Source organism: Syngnathoides biaculeatus, chromosome 6, assembly GCF_019802595.1.
Source record: "Syngnathoides biaculeatus isolate LvHL_M chromosome 6, ASM1980259v1, whole genome shotgun sequence".
Lineage (NCBI taxonomy): Eukaryota > Metazoa > Chordata > Actinopteri > Syngnathiformes > Syngnathidae > Syngnathoides > Syngnathoides biaculeatus.
Genome location: NC_084645.1, coordinates 23,249,341 through 23,274,267, shown reverse-complemented (window position 1 = coordinate 23,274,267; position 24,927 = coordinate 23,249,341). Strand labels below are relative to the sequence as shown.

Genomic DNA, 24,927 nt, shown 5'->3' with positions numbered 1-24,927 from the left:
ACGTTTGACGAGGCCACCATTCTGCACTGCTGAATTTGTTTCATAGCGACGCCCGAAGCGAAAGAGGGCCCGCATCACTAAAACGCACCTGCAGGTGTTCCTCTTGAGATTCGGGCTCCCCCTCGTCGGGCTGCTTGATGAGGAAGCCGTGGTTGCAACACTTTTTAAGCTCCATAACAATGTTCAGGAAGCCCGAGGAGCTGCCTCGAGTGCCTTTGGAGAGCGCTTTGTAATTCCGTGTTAAAATCCACCTGCAAGGGTTGACGAACAAATTAAAACGTGAAAATGTATATCTTGCATTCTTAAAATACTGCAGTAACTCCAAATGCCTACAATTCAAAGTTCAATCAACATTTTCAACATGTAAGCTACCTTCTCTTTATACTTGTATGACAGTAAAGTATTAAAATGTTGCAAAGAAAAGGTATATTATGAAAACATTTTTTGGTCTTTTGACCAGGATCTCAAAAAATGGTTTGAGTCTAGAAAGAGTTGCTCATGTAAAAATTTAGATTTTTATATTATGGATGGACCAATACCATTTTATTCTAGACAGCAAAAAAAAAAAAAACAACCTTACATTTGAGTACTCACCAGTACCATGTACTGATACCTGGTAGTAAACCGGTATCGATGTCATAGTATAGTTTTTTTTTTTTTTTTTTAAGTTTGACAAGTACAGTACAGAACAGATAGTGGGGATTGATATTCATTCTGGTAATAGTATGAAAACTACATACAATGACAGTTGTTTCAAATGTGGACTATTGTTTTTGTCTGTATGTCTACATGCTTGTATCATTGAAATGGTAAATAAAAAAAGAAAAACAAAAGAAAAAATGTTCTGTAAATGTTCTCATATTTTTATGATGTAAATACCAAATGAATAAAAAATCTAAATCCCCCTGCATTATTTCCTGTGGGGGAAAAAAAATGTGAACATTTGAACGACTTAAAAATAAACTGTACATGTTCCACTACATAATCTGTTAGAATGCAAATCAAATTAGGAAGGGCAAATAAAATCCTACTTGTAAAATTGTTTCTGCTGTGCACTCATGTCAACACGGAGAATCTGCTCCACTTTGGCAGGAAGTGATTTCTCCACATCCTTTTTGACACGACGGAGCAGGAAGGGTTCGAGGACTTTGTGGAGACTCTGGTAGCCGTTTTCTCTTCCTTTGCCGTGGTCGTCCTCAAAATCCTCCCACGAGTCAAACCTGAGCGTACAATACAGATTCAAACAATTAGTGCGAGCCCTCCTTCTTTGGGAAACACATTTATGGAGAAGAACATACTTGTCAGGCATGAGAAAGTGCAGCAGTGACCACAGTTCTTTGAGAGAATTCTGCAGCGGAGTGCCGGTAATAAGGAGCCTGTGATTCGACCTGAACTCCATTAATGTCTTGTACAAGAGGGAATCGTCATTCTTCAACCGGTGAGCCTCATCCACACCGAGGAACGCCCAGTTGATGTTGCCCAGGACTCCCTGAAGAAAACCATTCGGAAAAATTGCTTGTCTTTGTAAATGTGACTTAAAAAGAAAAACACATGAAACGAGCACCCACCTTGTCTTTCAGGAGAATTTCATAAGTAGTTAATAGTGCATTAAAACGGATTCTTTTAGTTTGGTGATTCACCCACTCGTAGTCACGGATCTATTCAGAGCAGAAGAAACGATACAGGGACGTTATATGATGAATAACATTGCACTTATTCTTGATTAATTCAACACATTGTGGGTGCAACTTTTTTTTTTTTTTTAATCACAACCCCGTCAGGTTCATGAACAGGTCTTAATTCTATAATAAAAATGTAGAACCCAAACCAAATAAAAAAAACAATAAAAAACCTGCAGCATGAACGAGTCACAATGCTCACGCATTTCAGATTTTTTTAGATTTGTATCATTTTCTTTTATTTACCTTTACCCTTTTGCAAGTGATGATGTGTCCTTGTGCTATATGCTTTTTTTTTTTTTATTATTCATTTATGTCAGAAAATTGTAACAAATTTACCAACACTGTTACGATCATTATACGTCACTCCAAAATATTACCTACCGTTTTGCGGCTCATGACGTCACCGAGGTAAACCACTACGTTCATGTCGGGGGCCCAGGTGTCAAACTCTCTCTGCCAGGACGTGAGCGTGGACAGGGGCACCACCACTAAGAAGGGCCCATACAGCTGATGCTGGTGGAACAGGTAGGAGAGGAAAGAGATGGTTTGGATGGTCTTTCCCAGACCCATCTCGTCTGCCAGGATGACGCTGTTGCACCTGGAAAAAAAAAGTGTGTGGGGGGGGGGGTATTTCTTACACTGCTCCTTTAACATAAACAATGGTGAGCTAACACTGTTAGAAAGTGATTTTTTTCCTCTTTCGTTTCTCTTCATGGAGCGAAAAATACTCCACGTAAGCTACTTTGTCTGACGTTTAATATCGGGCATAAAAAATAAGTTTAATGACTTATAACATTTGTGCAAAGTGCTAGTGTGTACATTTGTTTGAGTGATGTCACATTACTTTGTTAACCATGCTGGCTAATAGAGTGGGACCTCAGTTTTCAAACGTCTCTGTTTTCATACAAATCGGTTTTCGAATGAAAATTTTGTGATTTTTTTGCTTTGGTTTCGAACGAAAATCGATATTCGAACACCCCGACCAGCTGACCCACGATGATTTGTTATTGTGCTTTCGAAAGCACCCCTGAAAAAAAAAAACAGAAAAGACGTAAGGCACGCAACCGCGCGCAACGGAACCAGTCGATCCACACACTCCTCTGCGCACGGATGTGTCTCGGTAGTGACTTTTTTTTCTTCCAATTGAGCAATGTTAATCCTCGATCATGGCTCCAAAGAATATCTTAAATGATTTAATTATATAAAGTATTTAAACTATACATATGTATTTCTACTATGCAGTTTATTATCAGGAAAAAAAATATATATTTTTTTAGGCTTGCAACGCATTATTTAATTTTCCATTCTTTGTATTGGGAAAATGCGCTTCGGTTTTCGAACATTTAGGAATTGAACCGGCCTTCTGGAACGGATTTTGTTTGCGAACTGAGGCACCACTGTACTGTACTACAGAGTGGCCTCGCGTGCAGGTGGTTTGTTTGCAGTGAATAATTGAATAGTTTTTTGTGATCTGTCACTTGGGTTCATGATTGTCTGCGTTCTAGATGCAAGGTGTGTTGCTGGTTTTCTCATAATATTGTTTGTTACAGAGAATAGTAAATAATTCAATCCAAACAGACGACCAGTCTCTGTTCTTGAATTTAAGCACACCCTTCTGAACATTTAAACTCCAAGAGACAACTACTTTTTTCAATGATCATCACTATTTTATAACACACTACCTGCACCAGGAGTGAGCGAGCCAGTTGAGCCCGGCCAGCTGATAGTCTCTCAGTTCGAGGTTCTCATCTCCAATGTACGTAGGCTGCTTTTTCAGAGCAACAAATCTCGGCCTTTGTTTCAACACCTAAGACACCAGAAAATTCCAAAAAATATGAAGCGTTATGTGCTTTTATAGCGAAAACACCGTTGCCGGTTTGACTTGTACCTTGCAGTCTTTGGAGGGGACAGTTTTGCTGGAGTTCCGGCTCAAGAAGCTGTCTATGCAGTGCTGGAACTTCTTCATAACCAGCGCCCCGTCTTCCCAACTGCACTCCGAGTACGGGAGGCCCATCCACTTGCACAGGTACTCGGGCTCATTTGATGACGTCTTGTGACTGTGAGCTGGAGGAACACACATTTATTTGAGCACTCTCTTCAAAACATTTAAATTGTTACAAGACGTATGTAGTTACATGGGAAGTCGGAAGATCCGTGCGTTTTTCCTGTTTTGGTTGCTGGTGATGACATACATGGGAATTAAAATGGGGGTCTACGCCAATATCTGCACTGTGACGGGATCAACTGTTACCGATTACACGCTCCACAAACTGAAACTGCTTGTTCAAGTCTGCAATGAGCTCCAGCTGGCAGTTGTGAAACTCCACATCCTCAGGAGATGCCTTCTTCAACCTGAAATTGAAAAAAAATATTAAAATCACTGGCGTCCTACTATTTGATTAGATTATGATAAAAATGATTCTCACCATGCATTGAGCTCTTCATTTTTCTTCTTGAAGTTGTCCAGTTTCTTCAAACCCTTTACTTTCTGCTGTGTTAGCGAGTCCATGCTCTCCCACGTGTTGTGGATGTAAGACCAGCCCTTCCACTTGACCAGATACTGGGTTTCCCCCTCGTCGTTGTTCGGGTCAAAGCCTTCGCACGGGTCACCGTTCTCCTCCACGGCGTACATGGTTGTGGAAGCACCTGTGGCTGAAATTCGCAAAGACAGAAAAATCACATTTAGTGTCAAGCCTCGTTTGCAGTCAACAGCATTATTACACAGATTCGGCACCTCGTGTGGAGCTAGACATACAACGGTCCTCTCTGGTATAAACAGACACGTGCCAATAAATGAGAGCAAAGAACCTCTGAAGACATCCACTTTACACACTGCATTCCTCCTTTTTGGAGAATTTAGAAGATAATGAGGTTTGAATACAATTATCAGAAATTTAGGGCTGTCTTTCGTCTGTGAGCGACATTTGCCAGACTGCAACTTGTGTCAAGTTTGCTTGAATTTGGCTCAAAACTCAATACAAAAAAAAGTAGGCCACGTGACCTCCTAAGCGAAGTTATTAGTAAGAGAAGCTACCACTGCGTACGATTGTAAATATGTTTTTGATCACCTCCTTTTTTGCCGATCCTGGTGTCCATGACTTTTTCAATGGTCTCGCTGTCGTCATCCTGCTGTTCCTCGCATGCGTCGCCCGTCATCTCAATCAGGTCGTCGGAGTCTGTTTCAAAGTCGTGTTGGTCTTCTTTATAGCTACAAAAAAAGGAAACAGCACCTAGATGTATGATAAACAGCAAACGCTCACATATTCAACTTTCCGCATTTGACTCATGGCTGATTTTTGGAGATGAATTTATTTTCCTCACTGATAAATGCCACTTTCCTCATGTAAAATTCTTGCTTTGCTGCCATAGGGTGAAATCTTGGCTGTGAAAGGCCTTCAAGTATGTTGAACCGAGAGGAGGGGAGCATACCGTAATTTCCGGCCTACAAGATGGGACTTTTTTTCCCCACACGCTTTCAACCCTGCGTCTTATGCAGTGATGTGGCTAATTTGTGCATTTTTTCTAACGGTTGCAAGGGGGCACTTGAGCGGAAAAGGTATGAGTGAGACCAGTGGAATATATGGGTCGAGGAAGTGAGTTTTACCAGTATGTTTTTTTTTTTTTTAACCGGCCCTGTAAGCGCTGAGCTAGCGTTAGCGCCGCACTAGCATGTTGCTGCTGTGTTATTGCCGCGTCTCCGTAATTTTTACCGTTATGTTTTTTTTTAACTGGCCCTGTTAGCACCACGCGAGCGTTTCTGCTGTGTTACTGCCGCGTCTCAGTGATTTAGGTATGTTTTGGGGGTTTTTACCGGCTCTGTTAGTGCTGTAATAACTTGTTACTACTGTGTCGCTGCTGCGGCTGGTTTTTTTTTTGTTTTGTTTTTTAACCAGCCCTGTTCGTGCTACCGTGTTGTTGCAATGTTAAGCTAAGCTAAGGTATTAAAACTTTGAAAACTCTTTCTGTGTACAGTCTTTGTAAATATCTGGTGTTTCAATGAGTGTTACAATGTGGGCACTTGCGGCTTTTACACATGTGCGGCTTATGTATGTACCAAATGGTATTTCCTTTACAAATGTACTGGGTGAGCCTTATCATCTGGTGCGCTCTGTAGGCCGGAAATTACAGTAATTTGATCAGGCTATATCTTTATCAAAGAGAAAAAGATGTTTTTTCTGACATCTTGTGGCATCTATAGGCCATTACAAACATTTTGGTGCAGCGATCAATTAATCACGGACTTTACAGACCGAAAGTGAGATAGTAGTCGCATTTGCTTCAAAACTGCCAAAAGCCTAACGAAAAAAAAAAATGTACCTTTTGACTTTGGTCGCCCCTCTTCGACGAGTTTGTCTTTTTGGAGTATCGTCGTCGTCGTCATCCTCATCCTCGTCATCCTCATCCTCCTCGTCGTCGTCATCGTCTTCCTCAGGTGAGGATTCTTGTTTCCTTGATTTCCGTGTTTTTTGGGAAAGTTTTTTGTTTGACGATTTCGTCTGAGGTCTGTAAAAGAGCAGATGAAGGCAAAAGAAAGGGAAGAGGGTGGGTTGAAACACTTGAGAGAGAGCAAACCAAATTTGGGACAATTTTAAATGACATCTTCAAAGCAGGATCGGGGAACCTTTTCTCCAAAGTCCATGAGAAAGTCTTTTCATACAGTGGTACCTTGACCATGTTTGTAACTCAAATCACTCCCATTTTTAATAAACTTTCCCTCTTGAAAATGGATGGAAATGCCATTAATCGGTTTGACGCCACCCCACTCCCAGAAAAACCACTCCCGTATCATATTGCGTGAAAACAGAGTCATTATATAATAAAAGAGAACTTAAAGAAATACAATCTTCCGTATTTTTTTTCCCACTGAACTTTAACCTTATTTTTTGGCCATCCTTTCCACACTTTTAGTATATTTTCATAGACTGATGTCCGCAATTTAGAAATTAACAACCTTTGCTCCACTTTGAGCTTTGATCAACGCATTCTGCTTCACCAACTTTACTACAAGCTTGTGTTTGTGTTGGGATGTCAATGAATATCATCCTTTTCTTCTCGCCACTTTCTTAAAATTCATTGTAAGAAAAAGACAAATGGCACAAAATGCAGATAGTGTTCACCAAAATTACAGCTGAAACAAATATTTGAATAGCTCTAATAATTTGATTATAACCAAAAATGTGATGCAAACTACAATGCGGTGAAGCTTTGCAGTGATCATTATTCCTCACATAATAAATGTTACCATGGTGGTGAGTCAGGAGGCAACAGAGAGACAAAAAAAGTGTATTTCACACTTAAAAATGATAAAGTGCAATGTTAATCCTAAAAAGCAGAACTACCGAACGTACCGCAACAGCATACCTACGATCACCAACACAAGGTGTGATGATATGACCAGAAATGGGCAAAAACAATACCTGCATCTCACATGCATATTTTCTGTTGGTGTTATTATTTAATAATGGATGATGACTTTCATCCAGTTACTTGATAGAATTATCAGCTTTAATAATAACTTAGGCACAGAACAACTGTACCCTTGTACTGTCACTCACAAGTAGCCAAAATGAACTGATGACGACTTGATGGCGTGAAGCTCGCTGCTGCCATCTAGTGACAGAATGCCTGAGACTCTCCCGACAAACAAGCAAATGGCTTGTACCTTAAGTCAAAATATCACTGTATTCCACAACAAATTAAAAAAATAAGATATGAGCATGTGTGGGGTAATTTTTTGGGGACTTTTGTTTTAATGTTTTTTTTTTTTTTTTTTGAATTTTTAGAATTGCATAGCAGACCAGATCAAACGTTCCCAACCCTGCTTTACGTCAACCATGCAATAATAAGACAGACAATATGGAAACAAGATGACCAGCGGGTAGCTGTCTGACGGCCAGGCCTCGCTAAGCTCTTACCTTCTAGCAGGAAGTCTTCTGGATCTAACTTTTTTCTCTTCCTGCTCACTGTCTGTACTGCTGGAAGCTTCCTCCTCGTCATCATTTGAGTCATCATCATCATCATCATCATTCCAGATACTTCACAACAAAGAGATGCCACAAGTTCACCCACACGGCCCATCACCGCTTGGTTTTAGTTCACCAATTGCAAATTTGTCATTTTGGGTGCAGTTAACACAATTTGAAAAACGTGAAAGAAGTTACTAATTGAAGCATTTCGAACGGAGATAACGTCACCACCTGGCTGACTGCAATCTGACTTGGCCAACAGACACCCAGTGCCAAATGACAATAAATTATACGGAACACAAAATCCAAATATTGACCAAATGTACTGATGAAATGTTGGCTTCAGTGAAAAGATATGAAGTGAACAAATAAGAGTACAAATACTCACTCCTTCTTGACACGAGAGCTTTTTCTTTTTGGACTTTCACTTTCTGAGTCACTGCTACCCTGTGGAAAAACATCAATACAGTTTTTAAGCATCCAATTCTAACCTTTAAAAAAACACTACATGTGGTCCACTGTTTATGACATTATCAACATAACACTTTAAGGTTATGAACAGCGTGGTATTAACTAGTTTCTTATGATTAAATCAATATTCAGCACCAACGCCAATATAGTACAACCTCAGTTCTCGACCACGATCCGTTCCAGAAGGCGGTTCGAGAAGCGATTTGTTCAAAAACCAAATCGATATTTCCCATTACAATAATGGAAAAAGAAATAATGGGTTCCAAGCCTAAAAAAAATTGGGCGTTTTAAAGCATTTTTTTTTTTAGCTTTTCCTGATAATAAACTGCATAGTAGAGATACATGTATAGTTTAAATACTTTATCAAAGAAAATTGTTTAAGAAATATATTTAATTTTTGCTTTAAATCTATGCTTTAGTAGTAAAGTAGGCTAGGCTGGGAGTGCATTACCGTATCTGTTGCGACTCGGCCCCCAGCCATGTAAACGTTTTTGTATTAACAAAAGGGTAGAATAACTTTAAGCAACAATAATGAGAGTGGGGAAGCAAATCAAAGAAATGCTAATGGACTAGAGCATTATGAAAGTTCACAAGAAAAAAAGCAATGCAAAACTATCAACTACTGTAACAAATCTCTTGGGTGGGGGTGACTCAACCCCTGGAAGTCCTTTTCTTTTCCCAAAGAAATTATTTAGTGTCACTTCTTTGGAGTCATGATTGGGGGTTAATAGTCCTCAATAGGAAGAAATAACAGTAAATGTAGCTCGCGGGACATGTCTGTGTACAGAGGCTGCGTTATACACAATAACCTTGTGGGTCAGCTGATCGGGCTGCGCGGGTTATGTTATTTCTGGGTTTTTCGGCAGTGTAGGAATCCACAACAAACCGCGTCGTGTGTCAGCTAGTCAGGCCCGCGCGTGTTGTCGGGGGTGTTCGAGTACCGATTTTGTTTCGAAAACAGAAGCAAAAAATTCTTAAAATTTTCTTCCAAAAACCGATTTGTTGAGACGTTCGAGAACTAAGTATTCACTGTACTACATATTTTTTTTATCTGTTTAGCTCTTCATTTTCAATGATAACATGATCATTGCATTTATGTACAAATATGGATTACTTGTCATTGAGGAACTAAACTCTGTAGTAAGCAAAGAACCCGTCTCTTCTGTTTACCCCAGCGCCGATGTTCAAACGAGATGGTTCCTGTCTACTGCGGTTGGACCTTCTGACTCCGTAGACGTCTGGATGCTCCTCCCACATCTGAAATAAGATAACGACCCGTAACATCCTGGAAGTGGAGTACAAAGTTGAAGGCGGTTCTGTTACCTTCTTAACATCAGCCAGGCGCTCCTTCTTCTTAACCGGCTTGTCCTTGAGGTCGCCGCTAGCCTGCCTCTTGGACTCCGCAGACTCACTTTCACTCCCCGACCGACTCTCGGACCCGGACGAGCTGTTGGACTCTGAGCGGCGGGGCTGTCGTCTCTCGCTGCCATGCTCGCTCTCGGACTGACTCCCCGACTCTGACCCAGAGCGGTTGGACTCTTCTGTAGCTGAATTGCTATCAGAATAAGAAAGCGCCCCGTTTCAAGTTACGTATTTACAACATGCCCATGTCTTTTCTATTTCTTGCATGTCTGTGTAATCATAGTTACTAAGTTGTTGATTGCTTTATTTGTCTGGATTAATTTCTTTATTTTATTTTATTTTCTTTGCACCTACCATAGTTCAAAACACATCAATGCTGAATGGGGGGGAAAGCGCCGCTACTTTGAATCTACTCAGTTGGTGCAAAGTACTAGATACACATACACAGCCACATATACTTCACTTTTATCCCATTGCCATCTCAGTACAAGTAAAGCCAGCGGGGCTTTCGGTCTTAACAATCCATCCATCCATTTTCTTTGCTGCTTATCCTCACAAGGGTCGGGGGGAGCGCTGGAGCCTATCGTAGCTGTCAACAGGCAGGAGGCGGGGTACACCCTGAACTGGTTGCCAGCCAATCCCAGCTCACATCGAGACAAACAGCCGCACTCACAATCACACCTACGGGCAATTTAAAGTAATTAATGTTGCATGTTTTTGGGATGTGGGAAGAAAGGCACGGGGAGAACATGCAAACCCCACACAGGTGCAGCCAGGATCGAACCTCCGTACTGTGAGGCCAATGCTTTACCAGCTGAGCCACCGTGATTTCACGGAACCATTACATTTTTTTTAACAGAATTTGTTTTGTAAGATCAACCTTAAAACAAAGATAACCATCATTTTCATCTTTCACTTGTTTTGCAATTTTGGAAAACTTACTGTTGAAAAATTTAGTGTGTTAGATGCTTTGTTTATGTGCCATGGTGGTGCAAATGATTAGCATGTTGGACTCACAGTTGTGAGGTCCCGGGTTCAAATCCCAGCCCCGCCTGTGTGGACTTTCCGTGTTCTCCCTGTGCCTGTGTGGGTTTTCACTCCGGTCTCCTCCCACATCCCCAAAACACGCACTAAGTGGAAACTAAATTGTCCCTAGGTGTGATTGTGACTGTAACTGTTGTCTGTCTCCATGTGCCCTGCGATTGGCTCGCAACCAGTTCAGGGTGTACCCCGCCTCCAGCCCGAATTGACTCTAGCACTCCCGCGACCCTCGTGAGGAAAAGCGGCTCAGAAAATTGATGATTTGTTAAAGTTTTTATTTAACATTACAAGTCATGGTGCTAAGCCCGGAGCTCATTGGTCTTTTTGTTCGAAATTTTAAAACGATGGGACAGGAGATCCGTTTCTAGAACTGCAGGTACACAGTGCACTGCTTTAGGCACTGACGATGCACATTCTGTAGTCTGGCAAAACTTGTTTTTGGAGCGTAACCGCCGCCAGAAGCGACAGCCGTTCCTGTCGCCGGAGCTGCAGGGTGGGTCGTCAAGCAGTTCACTGAAAGGCTCTTGGCTTAGCATGCTTTTTGCGTTTTGAAGGGCCTCAACATTTAAAATTGGGATTTCAATGGGAAAATTCAAAGAAAAAAAAATTGAAATAAGATTTGTCATGGTATAGATTAAACTCTTGAGTCAACTACCACTGCGTGAAGTTTAAAAAAAAAAAAAAAAAAAAAAAATCAACATTCTTTCTGTGCACGGTGGTGGTATTAATGCAAGTAAAACTTGCTGGAAAAAGTTTTTCAAAGCTTGTTTGGTACAAAGGGAAATAAGAATATAAAAGGGGGGAATCATGTGGTCATTTGCTTTGTCTATTAGAAAAAAAGGGGGGAAAAGGATTAAAATTGCAAATCAGAGACTTTTATCGAGCACTCATATTTCTAGGTAATTTTATGACCGATGATATTATTATTAAGTGCATGAAAACCTACAGGCAAGAAGGTAATACAGTACCCCCAGAAACAATTCGTTTTAAACATCTTGAAATATTCGTACTACATAACTGCTAAATAGAACTGTTGATGTAATCTATTTTAGTTATGAGATGCCGCCAGTAAATCAATGTTAAACGTTGGAATGAAGAAACAAAAGAACCGTCACGTTTGTCTGCGGTGTCGTTCCACACTCGAACGCATGAGGATGCCATTCAGCCACAAACTGCTAACGCTCCAACTGAAGCCCCATAATCTAATATGGTGAATTTATGAAGTCTTCATGACATTTAAGGAGTAATGCCTACGACTGAAGTAGTGAGAAATAAATACTCGGTGACCTCTGCTGATGACAAACACAGAAGAAGGCCGCGTCCCCTTTAAATGACTCACAATGACTGTCACGACTGATGAAATGTCGGATTTCTATTGGTCAAAGCGTTGCTAGGTAATATTGCAGCCAATTGTGGGCCAAGCTATTCAACACTTCCGGTTCCTGGGCCGCACACATGAACGGAGCAATCTAATGACAGCGAGGGCCCGATTTGAAAATGATCACCAATATTTCACTCAACTTGGATTGCTCGTTTCGAAATGCTTACGTATTTCGTGTTTGTTTGCTTCCTGCGCTCGAAAGGGTGAAGAGAGGCACTTTGGCCGCAAACAAAAACAAAACTCAATTTGACGCTTTACTAAGCTAACCAAACTAAAATGGCTGCCACGAGTGCACAAAACACACAAAGTAGGCAAATACATGTACTCAAATATTTTCAGTAGTTCATATAAAAATGTGCCTTCAGCATACAACAAACATTTCATACGTTGGTGATGCTTTCCATTTGGGTATTAGAATTATATTTATACAAATACAAAACTTTCAGTAAGTAAATGTTCTCTAACAACATGCAAAAACTTGTTTATTTTTGCAAAGTCGGGAATTAAACAAAACAATACACCTACTGCCTACATGATTTTAAAAGCGAATAAAGCGTAAAACGAAAGAAAAAAAGTAGCCACACTCAAAATAATAGCTCGTTAAAATTATATGTTCTTGATTGTGTAAAGTCAAGAGAAAAATACTCAGACCCAAAAAGAACCTTGCTTTAATCAAAATCATACAAACTCGGTTATAGGACAGTCGTAATATTTGGCTACACGGTATTAAAAGCAAAAACGTGCCAAGTATAACAAACTGGTGTTCCAATCAACTCAAAGTGATTTTAGTTTTTGAGAATACAATTTGAAAGGTGCATTCACAGGGGGAAAAAAAAAGTTCAAATGTTATAGACAACTTGTTCCATTTGACTTAACTATATTTATGGTGTCGTGTGGATTTTAGAACTAGGAAGGACAATAAAAAGTGTTCCCATTTGCATAAAATTAATATGCATTCTGGACGAGAGTGCAGAAACCATCGTGTTTTGAACCAGAAGTTATTTGGGGGGGTCATATAACGTTGAGATGAGAAAATGGTGCAATGCAGTAAATTCTAGGCAGACATACAAGGTCGTGTTGTTTCGAAGGTAAATAAACAATGTTAAGAAATAGTTCGGAACAATTCAAGCAATAGATTCGACTGGGGGTTCGAACGAGCCCATCTCCTGAGAAAGTACCCCCCTCCCCCCAGCACTGGGGGCCCGTGCACGCTTACTAGTAGTGAACAAAAATACTCCGAAAATCAGGGTGTGGCTATTAAACAATAGCAAGGTCATCGGTGACACTGGTGCACTTCGTCCGTGGCACAAATATGCAAATCATACCCCCCCTACCCCCCCCCCCACGACACATCCACTCTCACACGGTTGATCGACCATGTTTGACAAGGTAAACAAGCCGTGCAGACGTTAAAGTCTATTATAGAAACAAACCGAATTAGTTCCATACCTGGATGCATTGCTTTGAGTGGATCCTTCATCCCCTTGCTTTTTATTTCTGTTCTTCATGGTGTGGCGATTGTTGACAACAAAAACAAAACAAAAAAAAAAAAAAAAGTAAAAGTCCTTTGGGAGAGATTAACTGGTGTCCTGGTATTCGAGTCAAAAAGTTCCAGGAGGCACAAAGTAGCACACAAGTCAAGATTGCCTTCGCCCCTGGGTAGGCGGTTTAAATCCCAAGCGGTTGCAAATCGAGAGGAGAAAGGGGAATTAAATACACATGATTGACCATTTTATATATACATGTATTATATACAGAAAAAACAATTGCTAGTGCTATTTCCATTAGCCTACATGTGCCAGCTATCTGTTTTGTGCAAAGGGGCCGAGTCGCATCAATTAATTCTAACTGCGTCATCAGAAGAATGACAAAATTAAAAAAATAAAGTTAAACATGAAGACAAGTGTGGGGTTGATAACGCAAGCTATGTAAACATAGCAATCCCATAGCGAGACAGCAGCCGATTGATTTAACTATTTCCTTCCGATTCGCCGCGGATGCAAAATGAAATAAAACGTCAAAACAACAAGCAGACCCCCCCAAAAAAGGACAGTTATTTGTAATTAAATACAAAAAGAACCACGTTTTAAAGACATTGTGGGCCTCTCCGGACCTCCTCGGCTGTCAGGCAGCCTCAGCGAGACAAGAGGCGAGCGAGCAGCACTCTAAAAATGGAGGCTCGCCATGGCCGCCGGAGCCGTGCATGGAAAACAACGACGAGCACTCCCCGCAGCCCACACGGCTCCTTCGACGCGGAAAAACGGCCCGAAAAGCCCGGCGAAACGGCCCGAAACGGCTCAAAACGTCGAGCGGGTCAGCGGAAGCATCGCTTAGACGGAGCAGGACGTCGCGTCAGTCGACACGGGGGCAAGAAAAACGGAATGACGACAGCCCATAGCAGCCTTCCTAAGGATCATCCGCCATCTAGAGCTCCTTCCTAGCGCTGAAAGCCTTTGATTGACGTTATTTTCATTTAGCCAACACTCAGGTGATGTGCAAGTCCCTCCCCTTCATCTTTAACTTTTCGTTTATGGAAACGTAGAATTATGTTCATCACTCTTAACAAGCACACACCGACCCCCGAAAGTGAAAGTGTTCCTTTACTACTAAATGGACAAAGAATAACGAGTCTAACAATTTTTTTGCAGCAATTGCATCACTTCCTGTTCGAACAGGAAGAAGAACAGTCAGAAGCCATTTTAGGAAGCTTTAGGAAACCATTTCATTTCTCAGTAAATGCCAGTTAACCATTTCACAGCCATTGTTTTACAACTGTTTTATTGAATTATCAACATCGTATTTGAGTACACACTGGGAAGAATGACTAAATACCCAATTAACATCCATTTACTATACTTGCAGAATAGTATTATAAAAAGCAATGACAATACATGACCAGTTTCTGGATGACATTAGCCTCATAAGTACATTGCCCAATATTAATGATTGTTTTTTTTTTTTTAACTGTTGCAGCCACATGAAATACAAATAAAAAATTTTGAGATATCAAATTGAAAATATCAATGGCACCCTATCTAATGAAACACAGGAAAAAATACAGAACATACTCTTTATTAACAACATAAACACCAACGTACAATTGCCAAATTTCTGGTTCTCAAAAAACTAGTAAAATAAGTCCAACACACAGATAGCAACTGTGTTCCGATGTCCAGTGTCGTAAAACGTATTTTAAAATCCATATGAAATCTCGTCCAAAAAACAAAAAAATTCAGCTTGTCAAAAAATTGCCATCTTCACGTGAAACAACGCTATCTTCATTTAACACGGTCTCCAATGTCAGCGAAATCCAGTTGAATGGGGTCTTGATAGGACAAAAAAAAAAAGAAGGAAACATTTCGTAAGCCCACAGTACATGTCAAACGATAAACTCACGGTCCTGCAGTTTTTAAAAATCGAAAGTTGATTACGTCTTTTTGTCAAATGTATGCTACCTGTTAAAAAAAAAAGCAATTCAACAATTCACCACTAGGGCGTTTAGCGCATATGGCTGAGCCATAATCTTTTGTTATTACTGCAAGCAGACCAGCACTAAGTAGTCATAACAGAAAAGACAACCAAAGAAAAGAAAGTATTTTAAGGGTTAGTCAAGAAAGTCGTCGGCTTTCTAATAGTGTACAAAAGACGACATTTTCCATTGGTTACAATTGTTTGGAATTATATAAATTCTGATTTTTTTTCAACAAATTAGAAACTTATCGTCAAGGTTTTTTGGCCAAACACCTAATCCGAAGGTTTTAGTGGTACTTGGATTCAAATGTTTGTTTGGGTTATTTCATGTAATTTGGATTTTCATACAAACTTAAATCATAAACAATTAGACCCATGAATTGAAATAGCAGAAGTTGACCAACAACAAATTATTTGTGTTGAAGTATTTTTCCCCCATTTGAAGAGATGGACTCATAATCCTGACGTAAAGTAGTAATTGATGAATGGCTGACATGAGATTTGCCAAGTTTACCACAAAAAAATTGAGTTATTACATTTTTTTGCTATAATGAGATGCATTAATATTTGAAACTACTTACAAAACTAGATATTTTTAAACCAGGAACTTGCAACTATTACTTATGTTTAATACAATGGCTAGTTTAAAAATCCAGTACTGTTCAGAATCCAGAAATATTTTTGTAATCGAGCAAGTCGAGGGGTGGGGGGGTCACTAACAAGTCCACACATTTCCAACAACTGGAACTTGAGCTTGCCATTGTGGTTCAGAGCAGTCAAGGAGCTAATATTTGAAGCCAATAGTCATTGCCGTTGAAGAAAAAAATATGAATTCTGAACACAACGTTGCTAAAATGCCTTTGCGCATTTGTATTTAAAACAGCTCTTCCGATTGGTGACATTTACAATAGACTTTTGAAAATGTCAGAAAAAGTGCAGGGAGCTCAATGGCTCAGAAGCACATCTTAAATTGAGTTTAACTTTTACAAATTGCTTCCGAAGGCTTTCTACAATTCCAATATACGGGAACTGAAACGGTAAAATACTTAGTACTTACTTAGTAGTAAGGTAAAACAAAAATAGTGGAGGGGGTTACCAGGCTCAACAATGTTTTTCTTTCTAACGTGAACTGAAAACTCTTACTGTCTTTTAAAGTTAACTGAAAATCAAAATATTTGACTGAAGTTTACACTGTTTTAAATTGAACGATTATCAGCCATGGGATAACCAAAAAAAAAAAAAAAAAAAAAAGGCCAATGCCAATATGCGTCAAAATGGTGAATATCAGGGGTGATAATCGATCTGGAGTGTTTCTTGGATCCCGTCAATCCAGATGAAGCTTGCATTTCTACTGTGAGACATGTTGGGTGGAATTGCGATGAAATCGGCTAGATGACATCAAAACATATCAATGGTACAGTTAAATGTAATCATAATGTAATAAACCTATCACGACAACTACCACGATGCGAGCCAACATTTCGAATAACAGGTATATTGCATTAAATCTCCAAAATTTGTATTTTTTTTTCTTTGCGCTTCTTATTTTCTTCACATTCATTAACATGGAAGGTGGCGGAGCCATTCTGTTGACCAATCAGTGTATCTGGCTCCACCCCTTAAATTCGAGTGCCAGCAAAGTGGGCCATTTAAGGATCTTTACAAATGGAGAAACGATAAAAGCTGCCCAATACCAAAAACAGTTTCAACTCTACCATTTCATGGAACTGAGGGCCATTGTCGCATTTTTGGTCAGTCACCTAGCTAGGTCTTGTTAGTCGTTAAAAGTGAAAGTATTTTTCACATGCAAATATTGTAGGTTAATGTGAAACGCCTAACATAAAAGTAGTGATCTCATGCCCTTTAAAATAGTCACATTTTCAAATTGAAGAAAGATGGAAACACTTACAGAGCTGTCTTCTATTGGTCCCGATTTGAAAATCCTCTCAACAGTCCATGTCTCCTCTGTTGGAAGAGATCCGGACAACAATGAGTGATACCCGAAATTGAAATGATCGGATATAAAATTACTACTTCGTGTGCCTGGCATTCATTGTGGTTTAGGTGTCTCAACAAACATGTCGACTTAAGAACGACACAAGGTAACCTTTTATGAACTGACTCTGATCAGGTATGAAACCCGATCCTTCATCATAAAGTAAGGGATCTAGATGTAAAGCCTTTGGAAACATTTTTTTTTTTTTATATTTACTTGTAGTCAATTACAAAGCCATTACTTGTAGAAAGCTTTCAGATTTCCCAAAATGGGGCTGCATATTGTTTCACAACTAATCTCAAATTGTAATCGGTCTTTGTCAATTCAGTAATCAAGAATAGCTTCTGGATCAGGTATTCGGAACCAAGGTTATGAGGTATTTTACGGAATGGAAAAACATTCCCAAAATTTGTATGAAATTGCATTTTTCCCCTTCAGTTCTAAATTTGTAAAAGTGTGTGTGTGTGGGGGGGGGTGTCAGGGAGGGCAAGGGCATTCAAATTTTCTTTAGGTGGGAAGTAAATTAAAGTTTGGCAATGGTTGACTTAACGTCCAAGAATAACTGCGCGTACATGCGCAAGACATACTTTTCTAAAGCATTACTGGGTTTTAACGGATGCTTTTGAGCTCCCAAAGAAAGACTGTTTCCAAATTATTTGGTCAAGTGTCGTTAAAATTCCCCAAAATTCTTCAAAACTCCTTGCGTTCTGATCACGATTTAAGATCTGAAATTCTAAGCCAGGACAATTTAAAGGGATGCAAGTCGACAAGGTTCTCGACAAAATGTGGATAATAGTAACGGTTCCTGGTTTCAAATTGGCCAGCATTGAGCTATTTTGGCAAGTTAACCAAACAACAGAATACATTACGTTGGATGAGGTAATTTTTCAGGGTATTGATTTGATCGCAACTACCCTGATCTGGTTGCCCAGGACGAGCAATGAGAATGAAATGAATGAGAATAGCCTTGGGCACAATGTGCTAATTTGCTTGGCTATTAAGTCATTTGTGATTCACAAAATGATGACCGTCTTTTGGGTGAATTCATCAGCAAGTTTCATTGTGTCACGTTGGTATGCTAGCTAGGGGTCCACCGTCGTATCCTGCACAACCAGAAGCGAAAACTACTCCATTGGCTTGAGTCGATTGGAAAGTTTGGTCGTTTGCGTTCGCGTCAAGTATTCTTGTATGTCAGTCTGGAAATGGGACATTTGTTGTTGTAATCTTCTATGTTCCAGCCACCATTAATGGCAAATTCAAAAAAAGACCACAAAGGTGTTCAAGAGCTAAGAACATGATCAATTTCAACGTATCTCGAAATCATTTGGTGAACGAGGATCCTTACCTGCAAACTTCCAAAACTTACACTTCGATTAATCTGATCTGACACGAATACCGAAGACTAAATTGTTTCGAGTATTTACATAAATGTATGTCAGTAAGCATGATAGTTGTCAAGTGGATTTGGTGAAACAGGATGCAGAGTCTATATTTAGAACTGGATTTGTTTTTGCACGTTATGGTAGCTAGCCAAAAATCGTTACGAATGGATGAAACAATGAGCTAATGTAAAAGTTTCTAAAAACATTTAACATGACGAATGAAACGCTAATATTGGGTACTTTGTACACTGAAAATGCAAAAAAAAAAAATCGTAGCAAAAGAGGTATTATGGTAAGCATATCCTTCCAACATCGTAGGCACTAAAATGTAGTTCAAACAACTTTATAGATTAGCACATTTTTTAAATTGTATCCCTGCTTAGTGTTCAATGTAGCGATCATAAACAAGTTTTCAGTCTTCGAAAAACACTTACGATAAATCGTAACGATTCCATCCGAAACATCTTCGTAGCTTGATATCAACCCTTTAAAACATAAAAGGTTCGAGTTACGAAATGAAACGACAATGGCGCACCCTAGTGGCCAAATGTAACTAGCAGTAAATATGGATGGAAAACATGGAAAAGACTTACCATTTTTTTGGTGGGTCGTACGATCTAGTTCTTCCGTCGCATTCTGTTACACGCCAAATGGAATCCCTTCAAAATACAAAATGTATGCAATTTCGATTTTAAAAATATATCTCGTCTTAGGATCAGATCAATAATACTCTCAAAATCTTGTGTAATGTTAAAATGTGTTTAAGTATCATGGTAACGTGCTTATTTTGTGGGGAAATGCTTAAAATCTCTAGGGGGGGGGGTCATTATGTTTTTCTCTCTACTGTAGTAACCTAAAGAGAATAGTTGCGCGAGTACCTCATTTTTCTTCCAATATAAGCGACTTCTTTATATTGACAATACATAGTTTGAGATTCACTAAAGGTTCAGTATTTCATCAAGCTGTTTTTGTGTTCCTTAACCAGTTGTATCTTTGTGAATGTGGTTTGAGGAATATTTTTATATTTTTTTCTCCTCTATTTAATAACATATTTAGAGTTAACTAAACACATATGTATGCTCTTGTCCACTAAAACTATCCTTTAATTGTCTTCGCAGGTTTAAGGGTTCGGCATGGAGATGCTAAATGTGTGGTAAAATTGAAATTAAATCTCCATTCAGTCCCCTGAAGGGTTAAAAGCCAACACCCTATTTTGTCTTTCCAAATATATCAAGTATTTTAACATTTAAGAGCTTCAATTGATCAACATACCAGGTTCAATACATTTTACAAATACTCAATGAATCATTTGTTGAGAATATATTTTTACATTTTTTTTTCAATTTTAAAAAAAGATTTTTAATTTTTAGAGTCAAAACGTATAAAAATATAAGACTGAAAATTCTTTTGACGATGCATCTTTCTCAACAGTGTCTTCGATCATGTGTTGGGAAAACATTTTTTGAAAATATTTTATACAATTTACATTAAGACAAAAACGGTCGAGAAATAATCTAAAAAGAAGGAAAACACATCAAAAACCACAAATCCATATAGGGTTTGTTACAAAGTACCTGTACACCGCGTGAAAACGAAATATTTGCAAAACATCGTGCTTTTATTCGACAAAAACACCAACAAGGGCATTTGTCCTTTCAAGGACAAAGGAAATTTTAAATGCGTAGGTCGAAAGACAAGCAAGAAATAGCGAGAAAAATGTCCCTTTTTTAAATATCCTCGATGTAAAATCAATGCATGTTGAGCAAACAAGTCTTTTCCCCACACAGAAACACTTCATATAGTTCGAATTTCGTCGTCTGTATCGTTGTCTTTATTTCAGTCAGCAACACCATGGCCATTTTTTTTTCCTAACAGTCGTTCTTTTCCACCATATTGCCTCGTCCCTCCCCGACAGTCGACGCGCTTTCTCGCCTTCTAACGTGTAATTCTTGCATGTTTTTCTTACCAACATCGTCGGCCATGCCTATCCGCCGTCGTCTGCCCCGGTCGGCGTGCAGTTTTCTGGCCATTTTCGTCGTTTCGGTGGCGGTTGGAGCGACATGGCTCGGCCGCGCTCTCCCCTCCGTTGTTGCCCGCTTCCCTCCTCTGCTGCGTTTGCCCTTCCTCTCCGCCTCCCGACCAGCTCAAATCCTTCGGCGGCTCAGCCCACTTTTTTTGCCTCGCGACGTAAGCGAAGCTCCACTTCCTCCCCTGCCTCGTTTGTGGGGCTAGCAATGGCCGCCCGCTGCTAACGTCGTCGTCGTCCATTCGTTTCTTGACGCTACAAAACCATTTTGACAGACGTTATCGAGAAATACATTTCAGACAATTCAAAATATATTGCGAGCAAAACACAAACGTAGGTGGCTGACCACCAGAAAAAGTTTAAACTATAACACTTTGCCTCGATTATTTCACGTAGCTAGATAAATATTTCAATGTAAATTACACTTTTATTTACCCGAGTTTGAATATTTGAAAAAAAAAAAAAAAAAAGGGTTTTAGCACCAAGCAAGGATATGTTTAATAACCACTTTAATCAGCAAGAAAAAACACTTTTAGGTTAGTGGAGGTGCAATCGATTATCAAATTAATAACTTTTGATAATGAATTCATAATTTAGAGACATTGCTAAACTTAAAGTTGCTCTGATTTCAGCCTCTCAGCTTTAAACAGTCTGATTTCTGTGGTCACCCAAGAAAACTACAATTTCATTAAAAAAAAATTCAATTTCATGTCAACATGTTCTTGAATAAAGGGAATTTTTTTTTAAGGTCGATTCAACAAATTGAAAAAAAATAATCAGTAGACTAAGTAAGCATCAATCATTATTGCACTTTGGAGCTATCAGGGCCCTTTTTTTTAAAAAAACTACAGCAATTATATGTCATTATTACACAATTGCTACACATTGTAGGCCGCACAGTCCAGTTGTGATTGATTTGATACAGTAAGAATCAACTTTAAAATGATAGATATAGCTAGAAAAACATGGCAGCGCTAGTAAAAACACGCAAAAGTACGCACAAAAGTTTAAAACAAATGCTTTCTAGGCATCTTTTTCATGTACTGTAGATTAATAGTACATAACACTTTTGGGTGGCTAATGCTAACCATGCAGAAATTTACACATTTGAGACTATTCTTTTTTTTTCAGCTTGTCCCATTAGGGTTACAAAGACATATTGGGGGGGGGGGTTATTTTTTGCAATTTGAAATTGAAAATACGCAATTCAGTCAACTGTAGTTGCCGGAGCAGAAGCCATGTTATATTAATCAATCACATAATTTTCCCGGAAAGAAGTCAATTAACCTTGCTTCGTTGATTACACGTCAAATTTAGATGTTAAACGCTGTCCTTGAGTTTCTTAAAAGGTGTTTCTAATTTGTATTATTAATGTGATATCAATAGTAGGTCATTCAATCTTTTTTGCCATCACTCTCGTATTAGAAGTAGATCATTTATTTTACGTTGTTTGACTAACTTCCCCATTAATAATAGGTCTTAAGATAAATAGTTTCAAAACATTGCGATGGTGGTAAAAACATGGGGGGAAAAAACAGCAGAAATGTTTTCATATTTGTCTTTTATTGTTGACAGCTTGATTGAGTCGCAATCACAAAGAAGATGCTAAGATAAAAGATTTAAATGTGAAGTAACCATTTGGGGGAATTGGCAAATGTTGCTTGATGGAATAAATATGAAAATCTCAACAGAATCCCTCCTCTTAATTATTATATCCGTTTCCTTTCCTTATATTGACCATTTTGAGCTATTTTTGAACGATAAGTTCAACGGGGACATCCAAAGTTGGCCAATTTTGGGCAGTTCAGTCAGTTCAGCCTTTGTTGGCTGCTGTGGGAAGCCCCGCGGAATGCGCCCCCCCCCCCCGCCGCAGCCAATGAGACGTTCGAAAACCGCGGCGCATGCGCACTGCACGGGGAAGGTTTCTTTAAAAAGATCCGCCGCCTAGCAACAGCGCCGGCCTAGTCAGGCCCGTACAAAATGTCGTCTTTGTAAAGCGAGTGAACGAACACGTTGCCTGTCGGGCGGGGGGGGGGGAGTAAGCGCCCACCTACCATATGTCTCAGGTTATCATTGCATCAAGCAGCTTCTGTAAACTCAGAGCCCCAAAAATGTAAACGGACAGCAGAAACAAGTTTTTCTAACGCGAGAATAAAAAATTGAGACCAAAAGAAAGCTTTTCAAAACTTTTTCCAGCATTGATGTGACATATAACTGTTACTACTCACTCATTTGGAAAAAAAAGACAGTGAGATTGCGATTGCACAAGTGTGCACACCCTCTTTATGAATGCAGTTGGAGCTGTGTTCAGAATCAATCGCATTCAAGCTCAGGTTAAATGGGTTCCGAGTCACACCTGCGACCGTATAAAGGGCCACCGATTAACTAACACTAAATGATCCTGATCCTATTTCTCCAGACCCTGTTGGAGCAAGGCGTGCCTCGCAAAAACTGCACAAACAGGATTACATTAAATCGTTTCCTGTTTCTAAAAATCTCCCTATACGGACAAACACGTCGGATTGCAGGTTTATCGGTTAATTCCAACACTTTACCTGACATGCCAAATGTCAATTTTTAAACACGGGCACTTTAAGAGCTTCGTCCACTGGGATGATGGGATGACTCGGCGAGGTTTGTTTTTAAATGAGTTCGCACAATCTGCAAAAGCGAGTTGGACGGCGTAACACGATAAGGCGGCCGTGCTCTCTTCATAAAGGTCACAAATTCTTGCTGCATCATATGACAGTAAACAACAAAATCTCTTTTTTTTTTTTTTTAAGCCACTTCACATCCACTTTGAGCAACATTGTTTCTCTTTTAAAAGGTCAATTTTGAAAACACTGCGATAGAATATGCAACCACCAAAACTATGCTTCAATAAATGGGCACTGCTCCCCCCCTCCCCTAAAAAATATACATTATTATATGTATATGTATTTTTAAATGCAGTCTATAGTTGTTTTGTGCTGCCACCTGGTGGGGTCTCCTCGAGCTCAACCGGAACACGCAAGTGAGTAAAATGTCAAAAGAACGCGCAATGTCTTAGTTTGAGCATTTAGAGCATGACACGTCAGTAAACTAGTGTAGTTCTCGTGATCACGTGATGAGCTTGCAATATCTTAAAAAAAAAAAAAAATTTTTACATTTGAACAGTAAAAGCAATGTGTCGCAAAATAGAACCTCTCTCGGCTCATTTCATTTAGCACATTCAAACAAAATACCAGAACTGTGAGTCAAAAATAAGACGCAGCCGCACACACATACTGAATGTTTTACAAGTAAAGTTGTACACAATTTTAGTAACAATGACAGTGTCAAAATTGGACTGAATTAGTTAATTGGACTGTAGCGGCAAGATATGTATGACAGACACACGAAATATTGTCATTTCGTTCAGACGCTGGCAACAAATTCTCAAGATTTGAGACGCAATGTCAGGTTGGGCATTTTATAATATCCAATTTCCCTTCAGTATCACCAAAACTATTTATTGACTAAAGGCACAGTAACGGTGGAACGGTTGAACAGCTGGTAAAGTATTGGCCTCAGTGTTCTGAGGTCCTGGGTTCGATCCCGGCCCCGCCTGTGTGGAGTTTGCATGTTCTCCCTGTGCCCGCGCGGCTTTTCTCCAGGCACTCCGGTTTCCTCCGATGCATTAATTGGACACTCTAAATTGCCCCTAGGTGTGATTGTGAGTGTGGCTGTTTGTCTCGAGGAGCCCTGCGATTGGCACCTCGTGAGGATAAGCGGCAAAGAAAATAGATAAATGGATGGTGCAGAAACCCGACCCCTCCATGATAAGTGAAAATGAGCAAAATAGATATCCTGTACCTTGTATTGAAATAAATCCATCAATTTTCTTAGATGCTTACTTATCCCCACAAGGGTCAGGGAGAGTGTTGGAGTCTATCCCAGCTGTCAACGGGCAGGAGGCAGGGTACACCCCGAACTGGTTGGCAGTCAATCACAGGCAAACAGCTGCACTCACAATCACACCTATAGGGGTAATTTAGAGTGTCCAATTAATGGTGCACGTTTTCGGGATGTGGGAGGAAACCGGAGTGGCCGGGGGAAACCCACGCAGGCACGGGGAGAACATGCAAATTCCACACAGGCGGGACCAGGATCGAACCGGGTCCTCAGAAC

The 24,927-nt window shown here is 39.7% G+C and overlaps 1 protein-coding gene across 10 annotated transcripts in view; it reads right to left on the bottom strand.

Moving 5' to 3' along the window:
- chd2 (chromodomain helicase DNA binding protein 2) overlaps positions 1 to 24,927 on the bottom strand; it is a 41,127-nt gene that overhangs the window by 15,355 nt on the left and 845 nt on the right. The window contains exons 1-22 of one of the 10 annotated variants that reach the window (XM_061823543.1): positions 24,613 to 24,854; positions 20,719 to 21,033; positions 19,346 to 19,411; positions 19,187 to 19,237; positions 17,284 to 17,339; positions 13,353 to 15,228; positions 9,443 to 9,674; positions 9,290 to 9,376; positions 8,037 to 8,095; positions 7,598 to 7,717; positions 6,000 to 6,185; positions 4,751 to 4,890; positions 4,109 to 4,334; positions 3,934 to 4,034; positions 3,818 to 3,859; positions 3,571 to 3,746; positions 3,365 to 3,489; positions 2,064 to 2,280; positions 1,569 to 1,658; positions 1,299 to 1,489; positions 1,032 to 1,220; positions 89 to 251 (exon numbers count right to left, since the gene is read on the bottom strand). In XM_061823543.1, the coding sequence (XP_061679527.1) occupies positions 89 to 251; positions 1,032 to 1,220; positions 1,299 to 1,489; positions 1,569 to 1,658; positions 2,064 to 2,280; positions 3,365 to 3,489; positions 3,571 to 3,746; positions 3,818 to 3,859; positions 3,934 to 4,034; positions 4,109 to 4,334; positions 4,751 to 4,890; positions 6,000 to 6,185; positions 7,598 to 7,717; positions 8,037 to 8,095; positions 9,290 to 9,376; positions 9,443 to 9,674; positions 13,353 to 13,411 (2,403 nt within the window). In that variant the 5' untranslated portion in view covers positions 13,412 to 15,228; positions 17,284 to 17,339; positions 19,187 to 19,237; ... (1 more) ...; positions 20,719 to 21,033; positions 24,613 to 24,854. The other 9 variants (XM_061823544.1, XM_061823539.1, XM_061823536.1 and 6 more) reach the window with 9 other exon arrangements.